At 43.6% G+C, this 16172-nt stretch overlaps 1 protein-coding gene across 6 annotated transcripts in view; it reads right to left on the reverse strand.

Moving 5' to 3' along the window:
• col11a1a (collagen, type XI, alpha 1a) overlaps window positions 1–16172 on the reverse strand; it is a 73785-nt gene that overhangs the window by 23976 nt on the left and 33637 nt on the right. For all 6 annotated transcript variants that reach the window (XM_010891160.4, XM_010891161.4, XM_020041974.3 and 3 more), the window contains 23 exons: window positions 15636–15689; window positions 14417–14470; window positions 14204–14257; window positions 14005–14058; window positions 13461–13514; window positions 13310–13354; window positions 12783–12836; window positions 12618–12662; window positions 11859–11912; window positions 10309–10353; window positions 9709–9762; window positions 8276–8320; window positions 8054–8107; window positions 7908–7952; window positions 6734–6787; window positions 6487–6594; window positions 6283–6336; window positions 4913–4966; window positions 4535–4579; window positions 3419–3472; window positions 3234–3278; window positions 2706–2759; window positions 2288–2341 (listed from right to left, as the gene is read on the reverse strand). In XM_010891160.4, the coding sequence (XP_010889462.1) occupies window positions 2288–2341; window positions 2706–2759; window positions 3234–3278; window positions 3419–3472; window positions 4535–4579; window positions 4913–4966; window positions 6283–6336; window positions 6487–6594; window positions 6734–6787; window positions 7908–7952; window positions 8054–8107; window positions 8276–8320; window positions 9709–9762; window positions 10309–10353; window positions 11859–11912; window positions 12618–12662; window positions 12783–12836; window positions 13310–13354; window positions 13461–13514; window positions 14005–14058; window positions 14204–14257; window positions 14417–14470; window positions 15636–15689 (1233 nt within the window). The remainder of the gene's footprint in view (window positions 1–2287; window positions 2342–2705; window positions 2760–3233; window positions 3279–3418; window positions 3473–4534; window positions 4580–4912; window positions 4967–6282; window positions 6337–6486; window positions 6595–6733; window positions 6788–7907; window positions 7953–8053; window positions 8108–8275; window positions 8321–9708; window positions 9763–10308; window positions 10354–11858; window positions 11913–12617; window positions 12663–12782; window positions 12837–13309; window positions 13355–13460; window positions 13515–14004; window positions 14059–14203; window positions 14258–14416; window positions 14471–15635; window positions 15690–16172) is intronic.

The raw sequence follows: 16172 nt of genomic DNA on the forward strand, positions 1-16172 counted from the left end.
GTTAATATCGCTTATGTTTAAAATTCTACTTTCAATAGCTACAGTATGTGAATAAAAGCTACATTTAGTAGTAGAAATGTACCACTTATCCGACTTACTCACCACCTCACTACCAAGTGGCAAGTTGAAGCATCAAATGAGCACAAGGTCAAAGGTCAAATGTGATCCTTGTTACACAGGCATCATCTCTGTAATAACAAGATTAGCATTGGCAGAAGAGGAGAAAGCAAAGGCTAACATAGACACTACGGACAAGTTGCACAAAATTAGTATAGTCTTGGACTTTAACTCTATGTCGATAGGGGTTCTCCATTGAGCATCCATATTAGTCCAAAACAAAGCTAGATTTTTGTCTGGCTAACAAAGGATTATTCAAAAGATAGTGGACTACAAAAAAAAAAAAAGAATACACTCTTAACATGTTATATGAAAGACTTAATTTCAGTGTTGATAGGAGTATCTCATGCAATGGATCTCTGAGGTGGACTTCATGCTAATTGGTCAGACATTAAGCTGCCCGTTGTATTCGGATCAGATGAGCTGATCGTCTTAATTGATTTTAACTCAAACGAAGCAAGCACTGTCTGAATGCTTCTTCAGTACTATGATGTGAACTCCGGACATCATATACTGACTGTGTATAATGGACAATCAGAGTACTATATCTAAAATCAACACAACAGGATGAACATACAGTACATCAAACGAGAAGGGAGACAGATAGATACATTGACTATTGCCACACAAAAGAAAACAAAGAATCACACACAGCATAGACGATGTGGGTCATGTCACATATTTTATCACGACAATAGTCCGACTGCTTTCGGAAGGTGTTATTGTCTAGCCAGGGACGTGCTATTGTTAGAACGGTCAGGATAATAATGATAATGTTTAATGACTTGTGGTGGACTCATTATCTTGTGTCAGCGTGATTAATGAAGATATTGTTTGGAAAGGACGGCACTTCTACCGCCTGGCATGAATAAGAGATAGAAAGCAAGAGTGAGATCTTGGGATGCACTGAATGCCTCCTCTGAGCAGTCTCTTCAGCAGTGGGGTTGGATGGATGTGTGCCCAGTGCTTAGGGCCTGGGAGGTTGGAGCATTTTATTACTGTGATCAATTCTGCTATTGGCCACTTCCCCAGCCTGTTTACCAGGGAATAAATCTGACATATTAAACATCTTAATGAAGAGGCTTATCGATGTCATTTCAAGAGGAACCGGGAAGGGGGTGGTGGCGAGTGGGGGGGGGGTATGTGTCACTTGTGATGGGAACAAATTAAGGGGGAAATCGTAACGATCAGGGATGCTTCCAACACCAGGAAGCTTTTAGCAGCTTTTACAGCTCTGAGAGGATAATCGAATCGAAAAGGGATGAATGCAAAACATTGCTAAATAAACTCTAAAGCAGCAGTTCCCAACCATGGCAACGCACCGCTCATGCTGCGCTTATTGTGTCAGGATAATTCCCTCCTGTGTTTCGTGCTGATATTATCTAATGTTTGTTAAATTACAGATTCAGCCTGTTCAACTGAAACTTACTTAAGACCTTGAACAGAGAGCGATGATCAGACAGCCTGGTGGTATTTACTGCTTTTTCAAACCAACTGAGAAGACGGACAGACTAGACCCTCTGGCTGCATTAAGGAAGGCCTGTGTCTGAGTGTGCCGGGGACTCTGGGACGGTCTACTTTCTGAGCTCTGGATGTGTTTCACTCTATCAGACATGTCTGGCTCTCTCTCCAACATCACATAAAGACATCCATCCTCCCGAAGGCACTGGCCCAGAGAGAGAGACAGAGAGAAAAACAGACAAGGAGAACGCAATTCTCTCTCTCTCACAAACACACACACATTAGATTTGTTTTCCTGCAGGAAGGGCTTCCATTGATAAAACATAGAGCAGTAAGAGGAATAAATGTGCACCCTCTCAGCTAGCTGGCACCAGGCGCCCTGGCTGTCTGTCTGCCTACTGGTGATGAGCACAAAACGTGGTTGGCTAAACACGCATGCCTACCTCAGGCTATGCAGAGGACAATGTGTGTGTGCATACTAGAGCAAGCTGTCCAACACTCAGACTCCTCAGAGTTTCAAAAAGTATGCAGACTTGAGGAGACAAATCCATCCAGGTGTGAAAAATGAGACAGAGGGGTTTCCCATCCCGACAGAGCCGGGGCGGTCTCACATTTCCACACCTGGCAGGAGGTGTCTGTCCGAGCCCACTGGCCAGGTAGCTCCAAGTGTGAGACAGCTCTAATGAGAGGTGTGCTCTACAACACTCACCGTCTCTCCTCTCTGACCAGGGTGGCCCGGCAGCCCATCCTTTCCAGGTGGTCCCTAGGAACAACACAGAAAACGGAGACTCAATCAATGACAAATAATAATCAGTCATCACTTCTTCAAATGCCTAATGGAAATAAATCAAAGTGTAACTGCTTTTAAATGCTACTATCAAACCGTCTGTCGTCCCCAGTAATTGTTGAACAGAAAAAAAAAACACCACTGACTGTTAACTCGAAACTATGAATCTAAGACAAATCAATAGCAGGAAATGAATGTTTGTCTTCTGACTGGAGGATGAGGACAAAATGGGTTCTGCTTCAATAGCATTAATGATTACTACACCCAGTCAGTGATATGGCAAAATAAAGAGCCTACACCATATAGCAGCATTGCTTTTCAAGACAGATAGGACACTTACAGGGGGGCCCTTTGGTCCTGAGAACCCGACGGGGCCCTGGGGTCCTTGAGGTCCCTGGAATAAACAGAGATGCAATTAGGCAAAAGAAAACATACAAAGTTCCATAATAGGAGTGCAGGAAGCAGCCAGCCAGATTATACAGCTGCCTTATGTGGACGAGTGGGTGTAGAAAGGGGTGTTTGGTTGTAGATGTGTGTGGCTGGGAGAGAGAAAACAGGGAGAGAGAAAATCAGACAGCAGGAGAATGCTAGAATTAGTCAGAGGTATGGAGACATTAGAAAACTATAACAAAACCACAAAACAATAGATTCGGACAAGCCCAGGGCCCGGTTGCCATCATCTTGCATTCAACAGCAAATCCCAGGCAATAACATCATGAATATAACAGCTGCCTTGCTTCCAGGGGCGAACAGCTCTATTCCATGTCATCCCCCCCCTGCCATTCCAACCCTGCCAGTCCACCACCATAACAGACAGGCATAACCCCTGACATGACACCCCTCTGAGGCAGTTGCTCATGGGACTTACTCTCTCGCCAGGCGGGCCTGGTGGACCATCATTGCCCGCTGTGCCCTGCAAAACACAACAAAGAGGAAGTCAGAACCTAACGTGTCACCCCACCAGACGAACATGGGTGTCAATTAAACACTAAGGGATATTATCACTGCTGTTATTATCACTTCTAACGCTTTAAGATGGAGAACAGTCGATACCTTAGGGCCTGGCTTGCCTGTTGGACCTCTTGCCCCCCGACCCCCTCGTGGACCCTGTGAAACAGGATAAGACAGATATGTAGTTCAAAATACATACTGATTATCAATCCACCAACCCACCCACCCATCCATCATCCACCCTCCCACCCAACCAAACACCCATCCACCCATCCATCATCCACCCAACCAAACACCCACCCATCCATCCATCATCCACCCTCCTACCCACTAACACTCACCCACCCACCGATCATCCACCCAACCAAACACTCACTCACCCATCCATCATCCACCCTCACACCCAACCAAACACCCACCCACACTTCCATCATCTACTCTCCCACCTGACCAAACAATCACCCATCCACCCTCCCATTCAACCAATCACCCAAACGCATCCATCATCCACCCTCCCATCTAACCAAACAACCACCCATCCACACATCCACCCTCCCACCCAACTAAACACCCATCCCCCATCATCCACCCTCACACGCAACCAAACACCCACCCACCAATCCATCATCCACCCAACCAAACAATGACCCACCCACACATCCATCATCCACCCTCCTACCCAACCAAACAATCACCCACCCATCCATCATCCACCCTCCCACTCACCCACCCAACCAAACAATCACCCACCCACACATCCATTCATCCACCCTCCTACCCATCCATCATCCACCCTCCCACCCATCCATCATCCACCCAACCAAACAATGACCCACCCACACATCCATCCTCCACCCTCCTACCCAACCAATCACCCACCCACCCATCCATCATCCACCCACCCAACCAAACAATCACCCACCCACACATCCATTCATCCACCCTCCTACCCATCCATCATCCACCCTCCCACCCACCCAACAATCACCCACCCATCCATCATCCACCCAACCAAACAATGACCCACCCACACATCCATCATCCACCCTCCTACCCAACCAAACAATCACCCACCCACCCATCCATCATCCACCCACCCAACCAAACAATCACCCACCCACACATCCATTCATCCACCCTCCCTCCCACCCACCCATCCATCATCCACCCTCCCTCCCACCCACACATCCTCAGTACGATGTTTGTAAATGGACGTACCGTTGGACCTCTTTGCCCCCTTGGACCGGGTTTGCCGGCCACGCCCTTTGGAACAACAGACACGTTTAAAGATCAATCCAACATCTGCAGGTCAATCCATCCTAAACCTCCTCATGACGTTTCTCTCCAGGTCTGTTCTAAAACCTCTAAATGAGCATGACTTTCTATTGAAGGCTGAGAAGTGAAAGTAAATCATTGAGGACAAACAATAGCTTCAGCATCTTTTCATAATCTTCCACATTGATTCTTGAATGTTGTATTTTGTGCAAACTCATCAAACAAATGCTTTTGTAATGGGAATCAATGTCCTTTGTGTAGTGTTATGATGCAGTGTGTGTGACTGTCATACTGAAACAGGGATGGGAATATTTATCTTACCCTGGCTCCTTTCTCTCCATTGGCCCCTGGGAAGCCCGGGAAACCGCTAGAACCCTGTAGAGTAAAAAGGCAGATTCCATAGAAGATGGAAAGAGTGGGAGAAGGAAAGAGGGCTCAGGAATCAGGATATCCATGTTAATAAATTATTTGAGTGGCTTTTGTTTTAAGTAGACGTTGTTCACTGTCAACTGTTTTCAGTATGTGTGACCGAAAGAGTGGCATCAGATATTGACTAGCCCCGCTGTGTGAAAGGCAAACAGCAAAGAACAGAAAAGTCCTCGATAAACAGTCACTAGCTCTACTCCATCAGAATAATACCATCAAAACAAATGCATACGGAAAACATGAAATAAGATAAAGTGACAGACAGAACCCCTACCCCCATAAACACACACAAAGATACAAATATCCTTTGAAATATGACGTCATGGATTTCTCAGAGTAAGAAGAACAAGTAAACAAACCACAAAACATCAAACACAACACATACTGTACACAATATTCTGGGAGGACAATCTGGTTTGTAATTGCGGCTGTTTTAAAAAAAATTACCAGTATAATTCAGTCCTGGTGTTCACAAAAGCATTCAAACATGAAATCAATACAATGTTTTACTGTCCCATTTCAAAGCTATAGCAACACAGCTTTCTATGCCCAATTTCACAAAGTCATGCGATGAGCTGAAGCTCAACATTCTCCGATGGAAATGGACAGAGACGAATGCTCAGCTTTTGATAGACTACAAACCTCACACTATAAAACTGCCGTAACACTAAAACCTTTGGTCGGGCTTTTAGATGCCCATGGTAATGCTTGGACAGTTCACTTTATAAAATTCCAACTTTTGGCAGCTCTCTGACATAAATTAGCAGTGTATTAGATACAATTTCACAGAATGCCACATAATCTTTTAGCATAATGCCTGTAATCTTTTAATCCGTATTACCAGTGGAATACTGAGTAGCAGATTGCTGAATGTGATGGTAATGCGTGAACAAGAGGTAGGACATGTATTTTTTGTTAGGGGTATAATCTTATGGTAATGCTACCAAATCTATTTTGCTATGTTTAGACTGCACATCACTTTAACAAAAAGAAGAATTTGTCACCATATTATTATCTGAGGTCTCAAAATGCCTTCTTGGCATCTGGCTAAGAAGGTACCTGAAATCTCGAACTAACATTTTCCTCTACCGTGATAGTGGGTCATATAAGATAATCGGGGTGTATTTATAGATGTGGCAGTTGAAAAACCCTCAAGAAAAACCTCTGAATGTTCCTAAAGGACAAACGTGTATCTGACGTGTGGGAGGTCTTTCCATTGGTTTTCCCTGACATCCTAAGGCCTCAGGGAGCGTTAGTTTACAAACCTTCGGTCCTTGTCTTCCAGGGTAACCGGGTAATCCTGGAACACCCAGTTTTCCCTGAAAACAACAACAAAAATCTTGCTGAGACAAAATAAACTCACATTTGAGTGTGTATAAATGAATGCAAGAATTTCGGCGTTCTTTGGTGAGATGCTGGTACAACAGATTGACCTTATGAGAGCATGGTGTGTGACACCTAATGTTTACCTTCTCTCCAGCAGCACCCATTGGGCCAGACTCTCCATTGGGGCCTGCCCTACCCTTGGGTCCCTCAGGTCCGTCTTCACCACGGGGTCCAAGCACACCAATCTCACCCTGGACACATCCATCACACACAGCATGTAATGTGTTATGATGTTTTCTAGTGTGTCATGCACACAGGCACGGTTCTGCAGAATTACTGTGGGGTGAAGTGTGAAATACATGAGAATGACGGCTGAAATAGTCTACTCACCCTGTCACCTTTGAGACCCATGTCTCCCTTGAAACCAGGGAAACCGTCCTCGCCCTGAACACAGAGAATACAAATGTAAATGAAATATGCCAAATAATAACATTATTATCAGAGAGCATATTCATTCACAAAAATAACATTTTGTTTCTATAACCAATAGTCAACCTGAATTAATTTTCACTAAACAGCTTCTAAATCTGAAACAGAGAGCATTTATCTGTACACCCAAAATGGCTTGCGGCCTACCGCCATCTGGTGGCTGTGGGGGGAATCACACCGCATGGCCATTTAAGACTTCTGTCCTATTACAATACCACTACACAGATATGGACCGGTGGGAATTGTATTCATGCATTATCAGAACACCAGGCTGAGCAAACATAACAGCATAACTGATGCTGGACAGCGCAGCATAACTGATGCTACTGACTGTTGATGACGTGGATGGGTTAGCAGTCATTAGCTATTAATGCGTCGGCCTGCACAACCGATCCAATTATCATTGCAGAAATTCCTAGCAGCTATGAAATAGTTAACAAGAGAATAACAATCTTTGACCCTATGTTCTCGCCCTTCCATATATCTTTCCCGGTCACCCCTTTTTTTCTCACTTTCTCTCTCCCATTCTCTCTTCCACTCCCTGTTCTTGTTGTCAGAGAATCTGTGTGCAATATGTCACCTGGTTGTGTCTCCTCTCTTCTAATGCATTATGCATTTGTGTGTGGGTGTGTGGGTGTGTGTGTGTGTGGGTGTGTGTGTGTGTGTGTGTGTGTGTGTGGGTGTGTGTGTGTGTGTGTGCCCACCCGGCACCAAAAGCAGCGAAGCCATGCATGTTTCAAAACAAGCTCTCAGCTGTAGGACTTCAGTTAAAATTCAGATGGGGCTATTGGTCTGAAACTGGTTGCATTGTACCACAGATATCAGCTAATATTGACAAGGGCATTGCATCTTTTAATATCAGGGAGATCTTTGTGAGTTAGCTCGAGGCCAGATTGAGGCACGTTTTCAATAATATTAATGTTATGATTCAAAGATAGTTTTATAAAATCATTTGGAGCAGTGGAGGGCGTTTGAACCGTAGACCTTGACAGAACTAGACATTCCTAGACCCCTAGAAACGTCCTAATCACAACGGCAATATGATGCATGTAATGGCGACCAGAGGAAGCTGTACCTTCTCTCCTTTTCCACCCTTCAGCCCACGAACGCCATCAGCACCCTATTAGACAGACAGGAAACAGACCACAGTCACTAGCTGGAACCAATGTCCTGTGTGAACTAGGATCCTGAACATCACCTAAGTGAGCTCTACCACCATACCTTGACACCGCGAGGTCCAGGATAACCAATAGGACCCTGTGGACCTGGCTGGCCCTGAAGAAGGAGACAAAGGACCGTGTCTGGATTAGTCTTCTCAAATACCAGATACAGTATGTCAATACCATGTAACACTCAAATGACTTGTTTAAAAATCTGTTGACCTATCGGTCTATCGGTCAACTACGTTATTCAAAACCAAGCGACTGAGTGATTTGGACTTACTAAGGCTCCTTTCTCACCAGGCGGACCCTCTTTACCAGGATGGCCCTGAAAAAGAGCATTGATCACAGTTACTTAGATATTATCATCTCTTGTGGATGTAACCTTTTAATTGGTAGATCTCAGTCAGCGTTGAAGAAATTAATCAGGGAGATTTAATGAAGTAGCTCAGTATCATAGAATGTTCTAGAAGATCGCAATATTAGTATATCATGGTGGCAGTGGTGTAGAATAGTGAATGATGATGGTAGTGGTGTGGACTAGTGGATGATGGTGGTAGTGATGTAGAATAGTGGATGATGATGGTAGTGGTGTGGACTAGTTTATCATGGTGGCAGTGGTGTAGAATAATGAATGACGATGGTAGTGGTGTGGACTAGTGGATGATGGTGGTAGTTGTGTGGACTAGTGGACGATGGTGGTAGTGGTGTGGACTAGTGGACGATGGTGGTAGTGGCATAGACTAGTGGATGATGGTGGTAGTGGCGTAGACTAGTGGATGATGGTGGTAGTGGTGTGGACTAGTGGATGATGGTGGCAGTGGTGTAGACTAGTGGATGATGATGTTAGTGGTGTAGACTAGTGGATGATGGTGGCATTGGTGAAGACTAGGGGACGATGGTGGTAGTGGTGTAGACTAGTGGATGATGGTGGTAGTGGCATAGACTAGTGGATGATGGTGGTAGTGGTGTAGACTAGTGGATGATGGTGGCATTGGTGAAGACTAGGGGATGATGTTGGTAGTGGTGAAGACTAGTGGATGACGGTAGGAGTGGTGATGACTTTAACAGCACTAGCTCCAGGCTACATCTGAATAACTGGTTAAATTATAGACAGAGACACCTTTCATTTTGACACCTGGCACTTCAATTTAACAGGCTGTAAATCATAGGCTTTAAGCCTCAGCCTCACACCCACTTCACCTTCCTAGCCACTCAGTCTGACCGATACACCTCAGCCAATCAGCTGTAGCCATGCAAACTGGCTTCTGAGGGAGAGGGACATATTACTACACCTTTGACAAAACTCATGGTGAAGATGGGGGAAAGTGGAAGGCAGAAAGATTGGCTAATGGTGTGGCTTAATATGTAGGAGCTAGTAGTTGAAGATAGAGATATTTGGTGCATGCTAGACTCCTCTAACTGTACTGTACACTACCTCCTTTTGTGTGACACTACATTGGGCTTTTCCTCTATTGTTGTTAGTCAGTTAGCCAACCGGTTAGCACTGTCATGATGGATCTCAATTTAGTTACAAAGACCCAAAGGTTAGCTAAAACCTTACTCTGTATATACTCCACTAATGAATATCGAAATATCCTGGTACTTGTCAGTTAATAAGTTATGGTAAAGATGAGGTAAGTAAGTTTTTGAATACGGCTTCTTTTGGAAGCGGATGATGAATTGTGTGTGTGGTGAAACGGATGAAACACGTACAGGAGGCCCATCCGACCCAGGAAGACCAGCCAACCCTGACCTGCCCTGAGGTCCCTGTAGAAAGAGAGAAAAACACAGCATGGTCAAAACATACCGCTTTAACAACACTTCAGATTCATCTCCTGACCTCGTGTTTGTTTCTAATAATGCCGAGTTCACCTTGAACATTGGTATTACCCACAGAGGAGGTAAATGTAATCCAAACCCTGTTCAGACTGACACTAGGGCAGTGTATCTGCAGTCCACAGCAGACTGTGGTATACAACAGGGCATACTGTAGGGTCCCTCTGTCATGTAGTGTTTACTACAGAACGTTTTTGAATACTAAACTACACTGTACTGATATGCTCATATGTGTAAGCCCTGCTCAGTTTCCTTCCTAATTTCCTTTTTGTCCGAGCCTACATGCTAAGTGTTTTCCATGGGTGTTCCATACAATACCTATAATACAAACTTAACTGATTAAAGAAAACAATAGTATATATAATATAGTAAACTATATTATTGTTAGCATCTATTTCTGTTGTGGGTGCATCAACCTGTACAACCAAAGGAACATTTTGAAGTTTGTATGTTTGATTGACACTCTCATGCACATACCTTTTCACCTGGGGGTCCGATGGGACCTTGAGGACCAGGAAGACCCTGCCAGACAGATGAAGATAGACAGCTTTAGAGTTTGTTTCCATCGTATTGACCCATAGACACCCACCCACACAAACACAAACAAACACACACACATTCACTGACTTGCGCTGGTAAGAAAGAGTGTTTTCTTGGGCATGCGTTTGTGTGTGTGGCAGAGGGAGTAATATGAAGCCAGGCTGGAGCTCGGAGAGCTTGCCTACAGGTGTGTCCCTCGGCATGCATTCCACAGACATGAATGAGATGCTTTCACTGCTTCCCTCAATCCCACAGAAAACCCATTAACATATCCCAGGAAAATGAGTGTGAGAACATCTGTGTGTGTGCCCTCAATTCCTCCAGGGAGCAAAGGGGGAGCAGAAGAGGAAAAAGACATCATTCTGGTATTCAAGAAATTTTATCATCAGAGAGCAGTAAATTTTAGACCTAATAGCTCATAAATGAGAGTGACACAGATATTGACCAAATATTCAAAATTCCACACAAAATTATTGGTACTGTGTGTCAATAGAAACTACAACATATTGTCTCATAATCAAAAATATACCATGGTGTTTATAAAAACAAGTCAATAGCTAGTCTTGAACATAATGCATGTCCGTGATATTTGTGATACTATATGTGATGTCAGTAACACTGCCTGTGATACGGTGTGTGATACTTTCTTTAATGTCTATAAAACTGCCTGTGATATTGTCTGTGATACTGTCTGTAATGTTCATGATACTGTTGGTGATATCTTTAATACCGCCTATGATACTATCTGTGATAATGTCAGTAATATTGTCTGTGATGTCGGCATTACTCCATGTGATAATGTCTGTGATGTTGGTAATACTGACTGTGACAATGTCTGTGTTACTGTCTTCATTACTCTTTGTAATACTGCTTGAGTTCACTGTCTGTGATAGTCTAATGTCTGTGATACTGCCTGTGATACCGTATGAGACACTGTCTGTTTTTTGCGTTACTGTCTGTAATTTCTATAGCACTCCGTGTGACACAGTCTGCGATACTATGCTAATGTCTGTGATGCTCTCTGTGATGTTAGTAGTATGGTCTGTAATACTGTATATGATGTTGTTAATACTGCCTGTGCTACTGTCTGTGATACTGTCTAATGTATGTTATACTGTATGGGATGTTGTTAATACTGCCTGTGCTACTGTCTTTGATATTGTATAATGTATGTTATACTGTATGTGTTGTTGTTAATACTGCCTGTGCTACTGTCTGTGATACTGTCTAATGTATGTTATACTGTATGTGATGTTGTTAATACTGCCTGTGATACCTTTTGTGATATTGTCTAATGTAATACTGTATGTGATGTTGTTAATACTGCCTGTGATACTGTCTGTGATACTGTCTAATGTCAACTTTCAAATGTCTGTGATACTGAATATTGCTTGTGATACCGTCTGTGATAGACTATTGTCTGTCATACTGCCTGTGATACTGTCTGTGATATCTTGGATACTGTCTGTAACATCTGGGATACTCACTTGTGTCCCAGGGATACCCTGTTGACCGGGAGGTCCCGGCTCTCCTTGAGGTCCCTAAACAAAGAAACCAAGACAAAGAGGGTTGATCTCACAGGACGATGATGACAGCACAGAGCAGATGTTATCTATGCGTGTCAGTTCACTCAGAGCACGGAGACTGGATACATTAAAACGTACTGTATCTAAAAGCTGATATTTCTGGTATGTAATACCAATATTACAGTGGACGGAAGGTTGTAATGCCCAGGATTTAATATTCTGTCAATTCAATTCCACTTGTAGGTTACAGCTGTTGAAGTTAACCTCTAGCCTGTAGATTCTCTGAGCTGAATAATGGCTGTTCACAACCATTGAACTTATTCCTAAACTTCAGATTAAACTAACACATCTTATAATCAACCGTTAGAGGGTGGATAAAAATGGACCTTAGATTATTAAGCTGCTACGGGTAGAGGCCACCCTTGGCAGACATTTTGAAATATAGAGAGGGTCACTACATGAGCTACAGTGTGAATGACGTCATGCCTCCAGCGCACTCAGGCACACCGTTTGAACTCTGACCTATACGAATGTAATGTTTAAAAAAGTGCTAGAGCACAGTGTAAACAACATGGTCCATGTGACGATACAGTAGTCAACACTAGACTGGGTTTTGGTCAGGCTAATACCAACACAATTTCTGGCCCCGAGACAATGTCACAGTGGCTGTTTTACAGTATGTGTCCGTGTGAACTAAGGATTTGAGTGTGTCTTCCATACCATGTTTCCTTTGGGACCGGGAGGCCCGTCCACTCCAGCCACACCCTGTGGAAATACAAACGGTCATATATCAACTGGGATTTATTTATTAAATCATGCAATATAATGAGAATCCCAAAGTGATAATTCTGTCTCAGCAAATGTTGTGTCGGGCGGACTACGTACAGGCTGGCCAGTGGGCCCAGGTGGACCGCGTGGTCCAAGCAGACCTCTAGGACCCTGAAGAGAGAGGGAGAGAAAGGTCAAAGGGCACGACCCCCATAGAGACAGGAAGAGGTCTCAGAGCGTTGCCTTCAACGGTGATGTCCATGCTATAATATGTTTTCTCCCAGCTATGTCCTCTTACCATCTCAGTGGGTTAAACCACTGATAAGGTAACAAGATCACTGACAACAATCATTACCCGCGGAGCAAAAAGCTCAAGCAATGCTACCCTCTAGTGGACAAATTTGAAGCATCCATCAACTGCGGTTCATAATACAGCAACAGCCCTTTTACCTCCAGGGATAGCATGTCACCATAACCCGCTTCCTTAAATAATTCCATTATTCCAATAACTCTAGAATTGTATTCCTCCGATACAGTAGTTGTTGTTCCAGCACTAAAAGACACCTCAATCTACCAGGACCAAGGAACACTGTTTTAGGGTCCTGTTTCTGAAGCTTACGGCCATGCAGTAAATACTTTCTTACACTTTCTCCAGCCAGTCCCCTTGGCCCGATCTCTCCGTCTTCACCCTGCACAGAGGGGAGGGGAGGAACAGTCAGTTTCTAGCTGTGAGGACAGTTGGATGTACATTTTCTGGAAGTTGATGAGAGGAGACCGAGGGGAGGGGATACTCACTCTTTGTCCATCCTCTCCAGGGGCTCCAGGAGGTCCAATTGGTCCGGTCTCACCCTGTAAATGGGAGGGGGAGAAGGGGGATTATTATCGTATCAGGCCTGCTGTTGAGTTGGGGCTGTTCACTACCTCTTATTTCATGGATAATCAGCTGACTGGCTGACTAACTGACTGGCTGACTTAGTGATTGGCTGAACGTCTCTTTTGTTAACCTGTTATTCATTCCAGATGAACCAAACACCCAGAGAGAGCATTCATGTTCAGACTAAAGGATCTGGTTGGTCAAATCCCTGGTATCCACTGTATTACCTGCAGTGCCAAATCTTCCTGTAATATACCTCAGACGCTCTGGAATGATTGACAGGAAAATACTGAAATGACCCATGTTTCAGGAACGTACATGTACCACACACAATTTGCCATGTGCCTGACCCCTAACCCACCACCCATTGGTTCTCTCTCCGAAGAGAGAGCTCCACTGAGAATTCTGCCAACTATGACTAATTAGGGTGAAGACGAAAGGGGCTTGGACTACGTTAGTACTCACCCTGTGTCCCTTCTCACCAGGTAGGCCGGGCAGGCCGTCGAAGCCTCTGTCACCCTGTGGAGAAACACAGTGCGACAATGAGCCCCCGAGTCCCAAGGCGTCACGCCCACAGAGATCTTCCACAGCATTGTAGTTCTGAGCAGAAACGAAGGTGTGGTTTCATTCTCTGAGAAAAGAGAGCAACGGATGGATCCTGTACCTTAGAGCCGGACTCTCCAGGCATTCCCCTGGCACCATCGGCTCCAGCACGACCCTATGAGGGAGAGAGGCAAAAGACTGAACCTTCAAGGTCATGGAATCCACCTGGAAAAGCTACGGCCAATAAGTCCTTCCATTGCCAGGTTTAGATTTTTCTTCCACACTATCACACAAAGAAGTGCTGGAGGAGGCAGCATTCACTCAGTTTACTGACCCTTTTGCCGGATTTGCCTGTTTGTCCTGGAGCCCCTTGGATTCCCCTGGGGCCCTGTGAGAAATACAGTAATGACAGTGAATTAAGAATTTCATGAAAGTGCTTCAAACTATTTTCAGAAATGTCAGCATTTTGTATTTAATAACTATTGAAAGAGGTCGGGGTGGTCCATTGAAATACATTTTTATTTGAAATCTATCACTTTCATTTCAGAAAGGCAAATTATGTTAGTTTTCTTTTTGCAAAACGCAACAGATGTGGCTCCCTCAGATATAATTAATAACTGTTACATAGTGAAATGTAATAAATAATTACATTTGTAATGAAGGACTGTACAAATTATACATTTGTGACATAAATGTTGGCATCAAAACAGCTATTTTTCTCCTTTTGCAGGTGCTCTCCCCCAGAGTAACGTTTTTAAGATGGGTTTCCTTACCGAACCATACATGAATATGACCCCCAAACACCCTGTAGCCTTGTACATGGACCCAGTGCCAGTGCTAGCTGTTTATAGCCAAGCTATGGTGATTTATAATATTTTTTTGTTGTGTACATATTTGTTGTCCTACTCTCTTTCTGTAAACTTTTCACTCAACATTATTAGAAAAAGAGTTCCTAAGTAAACATTTTGCAGGTAGTTCACACCTGTTGTTTACAAACCAGGTAACTGTAGTGAAATATTAATTAGTTTAAAGTAAAATAGGTGACACTTAGTGAATAGGAAAACAGACGTAGGTGTTGGTAACTATTGTGAGATATGAATCAGTTCAGATACAGACAGGTGACACTAATTGAAGAAGAAAACAGAATGTAAATTCAACGTAAAACACTATTTGCGAATGTGTTTCACATTTTTTTCACCACTACAGTATTTTTACAACTACGCAACGGGAAAGAACATTCATGTGCTGTAGTGGCGGGTTGTCCTTGTTCAATAGAGAAAATGGACTCGTACCTATCCGATGCAACATTACAGGATAGCAAGGTTGACTCATTTCTTCTGGCTTTGTAAAGCCTACAGCCTGGTGGTAGCTCTGTCCCCAACCTCAAAGGTTGGTTTCTAAAAATGGGGGTGGTGCTATTTCTTTCCAGATTCTCGGAAGCTCTCTTGGCAGCTCGTCTTTTTGAGGTTATAAAACAATGACTGCTTCTGGTAATGCCATCTGAAAGGGTATACAGAAGGTGTAGGTGTTGGGAACGGCAGTGAACATCTCACCTGAGGACCAGGGTCACCAGCATCGCCTTTAAGTCCCGGAGAACCAGGAACACCCTATGAAACAGACAGGCCAGTGAGAAACATTGTAACAAAGCTCAAAATCAGTCCCATTGGCAGAAAACCAAAGGCCAGAGAGGTGAGTATGCTGTATACAATGAAACAGCAGGTGGCGATATTTGGAGTAAGTTAATGCCACATATTTGAAAAGACTAATTGATATGTATTGTTAAACTGAAAAGTGTATTAGACAGTGTTACAAACCTATTGTAAATCTTTTTATCAGAAGATAACTTTTTTATTTGTATAAATTGTGCCAAAGGAAGTTTAGATAGAATGAATAAACCTGTGTATCTTAAATTAGGACAATAACATTTTTAGTATTAAACTATAATATGTATAGGCCTATCCAACTCTACTACAGCACCCCCATGTGTCAGCTGTCTAGACATGACCTGAGACCTAAGACTTTCTAACAGAGATGAGCATGAAAGCATCCTTAAACAAAACACTTTTGTGGCTGCAGGTTAATTAGGTAGA

This window comes from Esox lucius, chromosome 21, assembly GCF_011004845.1.
Source record: "Esox lucius isolate fEsoLuc1 chromosome 21, fEsoLuc1.pri, whole genome shotgun sequence".
Lineage (NCBI taxonomy): Eukaryota > Metazoa > Chordata > Actinopteri > Esociformes > Esocidae > Esox > Esox lucius.